Source organism: Pituophis catenifer, unplaced genomic scaffold (genome assembly GCF_029215685.1).
Source record: "Pituophis catenifer annectens isolate HBS135680 unplaced genomic scaffold, rPitCat1.0.hap2 SCAF_2, whole genome shotgun sequence".
Taxonomy (NCBI): Eukaryota; Metazoa; Chordata; class Lepidosauria; order Squamata; family Colubridae; genus Pituophis; species Pituophis catenifer.
The window spans coordinates 97,683,380-97,690,174 of record NW_027256882.1 but is presented as its reverse complement, the minus strand read 5'-3'; the positions used below and the strand labels follow the sequence as shown (position 1 = coordinate 97,690,174).

The 6,795-nt window shown below is 35.3% G+C and overlaps 1 protein-coding gene across 1 annotated transcript in view; it reads right to left on the bottom strand.

The window, feature by feature from the left end:
- Positions 1 to 4,856: 4,856 nt before the first annotated feature.
- The window catches only part of CSF1R (colony stimulating factor 1 receptor), a 60,765-nt gene continuing 58,826 nt past the window's right edge, over positions 4,857 to 6,795 (bottom strand). Inside the window, exons 23-24 of the mRNA XM_070934391.1 lie at positions 6,235 to 6,340; positions 4,857 to 4,991 (exon numbers count right to left, since the gene is read on the bottom strand). Of these exons, the coding sequence (XP_070790492.1) occupies positions 4,857 to 4,991; positions 6,235 to 6,340 (241 nt within the window). The remainder of the gene's footprint in view (positions 4,992 to 6,234; positions 6,341 to 6,795) is intronic.

The window sequence follows — 6,795 nt, the reverse complement described above, 5'->3', positions numbered from 1 at the left end:
ATAATACACTCCACAAATGATTTGCAGATCTAGTTTCGCAGGCAATGCATACTGCTTATGCTTCTATTTTTTCTCTCATTCAAAAAATTAAATGTGCTTTTAATCTATGGTTTTGTTTTATTGTGTTTATCTGAAATAGTATTATTAATTTCAATGGTTTCTAAACTAAAGAAACCATTTTCTGAGTTTCACCTATTAATCATTCCACTCTTGTAGTACTGAACTACCGGTATTTCCCTTCTCACTGCTCAAACAGCAGAGGGGGCTATACCAGTGCTTCAACATTCAGGCTAGAATAATGCTTTCTATATGCTTGGTTATTTATTTAAAGGATCTGTATGGCTGCTCATGTTATATAAAGTAACTCTGGGTGGCTAACAGGTAAACAAATAACAATACAAAACTTTCTCATATCACCAAACATCATAAAAGTTCCATCACAAAACTAAAAAATGACAGACTTTCTCTTTCCCTCCTCCCCCAGGTCTTAGTAGCCATATTAAACAGAGTTATATTATACAAGAGTTCGTAGAATCATACAATTAAGTTGCTGGATTTTGTTTCTTAACATAATTAACTTAATTAACATAACTAGTGCTGCAATTAATATAATCTGGTATTTACTATTGGGAATTTGTAAAAACCAGCCTTGTAAAGTCATAAGTTTACACGGGAAAAAAATGATTTTTTTTTTTAAAAAAGACTGCAAGTTACTTGATCAAATTGATTTATTTTTCATGATAGTTGAATTACAAATAAATTCACATTTATGCAATTGTTACATTAAGATGCTTGAAACAGCAGATTTTTTTTTTAATAATGATCTGGTGAGCACGAGTAATCTCTGTTAGCTGGAGTTTTGTGCAGTTAAAAAAGCATGATCCCCATGTAACTATCAATGGATTTTGTAATTTACATAAGACAATTGTGGCTAAGCATCATGAATATTTCATTTGTGTGAGCTTCAGGGGTGATTGCTTAGCAAAGTGAATAATCTTTTACATAAAACCTGTCTAAAAATTATTAAATAGAGCAATTATTAAACAGTGGGTAAATCGTTCCAGTTATTTGGAGCTGTTCGGATCTACTACAAGTTTAAAGCCTTCACTGTGGGAAATAAACAGGACTGTGCTAACTGAAAGAGATTGCAATGTAGGAGAACCTTTTTTAAATAGATAAAGAATGCATGGACTTTATAAACAATTTACAAAAAAAATTGTAAACAATTTTATGGACTTTGTAAACAATTGTTCTGCTTTATGGTCTTTGTAACTTTGTAAAAATTGTTCTGCTTTAACAATTCTAAAGAGTGATGCTTTGCACAGCCTCCTCAAATAGAAGTGCAGCTCAAAGACAGTAAAATATCTGTCCTAGCAGTTTGTGCATATGAACTACAATACGTACAATTGCCACAGTGTTTCAGGTATACTGTGTGTAATGCATGCTACAAAAACAAATACTTGTTAAATGTCCCAAACTGATTGCCCATTTGTCCTCTAATAGGATATTTTTAAAATCCTTTATTTATAAAAACAGCTTGGAAAAAATACCTAAAGTCAGTAGTCTTATGTTGCCAGTAGTTTGCTTCCCCTCTTGAGTTTACAGAATACTATTTAACTATACTTTTTCTCAGTAATGCAAAGGGCAGATAAATACAGGAAACTAAAAGATCAGTTTAATCACAGAATAAGGAATGATATTGATAAAATCCTACATAATAATAAAGACTATATATAATATGCTAGAAAGCCTGACTCAAATAATATTAGAATTTTGCCATGTAAGCTTCTGATCCTGCTGAGCTCTTTGAAAACAAACATTAGCACATTAAATGGTATTCAGAAATGGAATGGTAGTTTGGTAGCTAATTGAAGTAGCAAGACGATTCTTATGACCACTTCCAGTTCATAACAGCAGCTGTGTTGTGTAACTGAGGTTCTAATTAAGACTTCAAACGCTGCCTACTGACTAATATGTTACAATAATCTAATATGAAGATAGAATGTAGCTGCATCCTCTTAACTCAAAAAGTGTACAGTTCTATTGTTTCACTGAGCTACAATTTCAGAAACTACTACTCTTTTACTGCACTCACATTACTCTAATTCAGCATTATGTGAATGATTACATTTTCCTTAGACTTGGTGGGAGGACTGAATGGCTGAATCATCCCATCAGATAAGCTGTCCATCAAGAGATGGACGGTATTTTCCGGACTAAGCTAGTAGTCAAATTAAGCTAGTATTGTAACATATGCGTTAAACTCTAGAATAATTGATAAAACGGAAACTAGAGGAAAAGTAAAGTTTCCATTTTACCAATTATTCTAAAGTTTATTGCATGTGTACAATACTAGCTTAATTTCAAAATTTCCCAGAACTTTATTCTGGTGTTAGAGGCTCCTTAGATGATGTGAGCTACAACAATACTTTCAATCTCATTTTTAAATGTACCCTTTAAACCTCAGTGCCCCCTATTGTTGCAGATGTAGTTGTGTCTATTATGAGGTTTAGGCTAGGCAAAAGAGGAGTGAAAAATGAGGTGGTAATAGTATAGTGAGGAACAGTAAACCATCTACTGAATAATAAGTCCTCGCTTTACGCTCAGCAATATAAACTCTTGGCATTGCACATGATTCATTTAATAGAGTAATTGCTAGTGGGTTTTTTTTTTTTTTTTGCATACCAGGTATGGGTAATCCCAAAAAGATTAGAAAGATCAACAACAACAATTCTACTTCATCAAATTCTTGGTATTCTAGTTCTAACCTGGAATCAACTGTTGTTGTTTTTTTAACCAAGAAGGACTGCTAACTCATGAGAAAAGTTAACTCTTGTACAGGCTAGAAATTAATTGTGGACAAAGCCACAGCCAAAACGGAGTAATGACCTTTCTTCTATCTTCCTCCATTTCTTTTCACACAATTCATTTCTGAAATGAAACTTGATCTCCTGGATGAGAGGAGGCCTAGATCCAGCCTAAATTAAGTTGGAGATGGCAGTCAGGTGGGATTTTTATTTTGTCTGTAATACTTTGTAACACAGTTCAAAATGTTCTTAACAGACAGGAACAAAATCTGCATTGCTGGAGGAGAAATTACATCTATTTATGGTAGGCTAGCTATCTTCCATGTCTGAAATTACATCCCATTCCCAACCACATTAATACAGATTTTAAAAAAAATTTCTAGGGTCAAAAAGATGTGACCCAAAGTAATTTACACTTATTCTTTATTCCCATCTAATAGATAAACATTGAAAATCAGTAAATGTAAAGGCAACAATCTTATTATGTTCATCTGGAAATAAGTTTGATTTCATTTAATAGTCTTTGATTTGAAATAAACATATGTAAGATTATATTATAAAGTACTCATTAATAACAAGTGAACCTATATCTAAATCTAATCTTAGCTAACAAACTGTTTTTTACTGAAAATCATAGTACAGGTAGTCCTTGACTTACAACAGTTCATTTAGTGACCATTCAAAGTTACAACTGCATTGAAAAAAGTGACTTATGACCATTTTTCACACTTATGACCATTACGGCATCCCCATGGTCACGTGATTTACATTTGGATGATTGACAACTGGTTCATAGTTATGACGGTTGCAGTGTTCCAGGATCATGTGATCCCCTTTTGCGACCTTCTGACAAAGCAAAGCAAAGTCAGTGGGGAAACCAGATTCACTTAACAACCGCGTTACTAATTTAACAACTGCAGTGATTCGCTTAGCAAATGTGGCAAGAAAAGTCGAAAAATGGGGCAAAGCTCACTTAACAAATTTCTCACTTAGCAACATAGATTCTGGGCTCAATTGTGATTGTAAGTTGCGGACTACCTGTAATTAATTTATTGGGGGTTTTATGCCAATTCAATACAGAGCGACAGTGAATGGCTTATATTCCCTTCTTTCAGTAATAATATTCGGATAGCAAAACAATTAATACCAAGTAATTTGCATGTTCTGAAATGGTAATCCCAAATGAGAGAAAAATAGAGTTGCCACTTCTTGAAGCTTTTAAAAAAAAAAGTGTAGGAGAATTAGATTAATTTTCTTATAGACCCAGCAGTTTTCTTCTCTATGATAGGTGGACAACATTTGGCCCATCCTTTCAACCCATGCCAAAACTCAGTGACAGAATGGTACAATTTTGGTTCTTTTTCCAGGTTTGGAGGTTGTTTCAAGGATGAGATGAATGCAGTGTTTTCTCGAGAAATCTTCCCACAATCCTCCTTATCTTCAACAATCCCTCCTACTGCCAAAGGCGATGTCTTCCAGCGATGTCCCCCTTTGGTTTGGTTATCTGCTGTGGATTTCAGTCTGCCCACCTAAGCTACAAGAAATGACTGTAGAACGGCAGGTTACAATGGGAATGCCTCTAATTCTTTCTGTTCTCTGTTCTTGCTCTGCGCAACCCCCGTCTGGTTCAAAATGTGGGTAATCTAATTCTTTTCCCTCTCACGTATTATACTTTATAGGTTTGATAGCTTGTAGAAGAAAGTGTATGGAGAAAAGAAAAGTCCATCTGCCTTGTTAAGCCTTGTTTTCTGCGATTGTGCTTAACAATCTCTCCCATTCTGCAAAATTGATGCACCGATTCTCCAACGTCCTACATAGCATACCTTAAACTGTCAACTGTGATAAAGCCCTCCTGCCAGTAATTAGAATCAGATAGAATGGAGAATTTAGGAATCTGCTGTCAGTGCAAGGCATGATCCCAGTCTGTGACTTACGTATGACTGTCTTGTTTTTCTGATGCGAAAAGCCTCAAAAAGGGATGGGGTTGCATGAAATCCAAGCCCAAGCTCAGTTGGGCTTCCATCATCCAGAAGGCCCAGAACACACACCCTAGCAAAACTGATAATTGTTGCTGTTAAGAAGGGGTTGCTCCACTTCTCCTGACTCACAGGATTCGTCAAAGTAGCTGGCAGGCTCACATCCACTGTCTTCCTCTTCTCTGGGGCAGGACAAGTTTTTATAATCCTTCATATGATATGAAGGAGGAGAGAAAGAGAAATACAAACATACTTCAGAGTCTGAAATGTGTTATTTTGCAAAAGGTAAATTCAATTTAAATTAATTTAAATTAATTTACTCTGGCCTTGGGGTCAATGTTGCATTATTTATATATTTATCTACATAGAGTACCCAAGCTGCGATTTATATCATTTTACAACTTCTACCCACAAAAAGACGCTATAGGGCATTGCGCACCAAAACAACTAGACACAAGGAGAGTTTTTTCTTTAATGCCATCATTCTGTTTAACAACTAATTCCCACAACACTGTCAAATAATTTACTAAGACTGTATTACTATTATTCTTCTCTTCCTTACTATCTATCTCTTCCCACTTATTACTATAACCATGTTTTTTTTAAAAAAAAATTGATTTATATGCCGCCCTTCTCCGGAGACTCAGGGCGGCTTACAATGCGTTAAGCAATAGCCTTCATACTTTTGTATATTTATACAAAGTCAGCTTATTGCCCCCACAAACTGGGTCCTCATTTTACCTACCTTAGAAAGGATGGAAGGCTGAGTCAACCTTGACCCTGGTGAGATTCGAACTTACAGTAATTGCAGACAGCTAGTGTTAATCACAATGCTATCAGTCTGCTGCATCTATCTTTCAATTATATTGTTTTTTATTTGTTTCCTAGTACGATTTGATAGCTTATTAGTAACCTTGACTATCACAAAGTATATCTTTTTATTCTTGATGAATGTATTTTATTCTCCTTATTTACACTGAGAGCATATACACCTAAGACAAATTCCTTGTGTGTCCAATCACACTTGGCCAACAAAGAATTCTATTCTATTCTATTCTATTCTATTCTATTCTATTCTATTCTATTCTATTCTATTCTATTCTATTCTATTCTATTCTATTCTATTCTATCCTATCCTATCCTATCCTATCCTATCCTATCCTATCCTATCCTATCCTATCCTACCCTACCCTACCCTACCCTACCCTACCCTACCCTACCCTACTCTACTCTACTCTACTCTACTCTACTCTACTCTATTCTTTTTATTTTGCCGTGCATATAAATGACATTATTTGGGTGTATATGGGGAGTACAGGGTTTAAAGGAGAAGCATAAGATGTTTTGGAGGTTTTTCTACAACAACTTTTATCACAAAATGAAAAAAATGTGAAAACAATCTTGGCTGAGCCAGCTTCTTGTTTTTTAATTTTGTAAAATAAACCATTCACCTGTTCCTTAATGGCATCCAGCTGCTTCTGAATTAAGGTGCAGATTTCACTGAAAGTTGGCCGTTGAGTGGGCTCCAATTTCCAGCATGCCGTCATTATATTGTACCTGTATGGAGATGGGAGGTGGAAAAGGAAGAAAAATCTGAATTTGATACTTTCAGAAGAAATTGCAGGATAATATGTGACAGCTGATTGGACAGTTACTGGTCTATAATTTTGCATCTTTGATCTCCTTGGGCACTATTGTGCCATCTCATTCCTCCTTTGGCATGGTTCAGGCTCCATGACCCATCTGAGTTTTCTTTGAAAAATATTATGAATGAATGGGAAATTAGCAATTAGATTACTGATGGGTATCATAAAGCTTCTATTCCAGACTTCCCATGTGTGCCCATTAAATTCAATGAGCTGAATGTCTGAGTAGATGTACCATTGTGCTGCCAAAGACAACTAACCAAGATGGCTGGGAGACTTTCCTCAGCGTAAACATCAACCTTTCTGAACTGAGGGAAAGGAGGTAATCCCATATAATCAGCCCTGAATAGATCATTTTTCAGATTC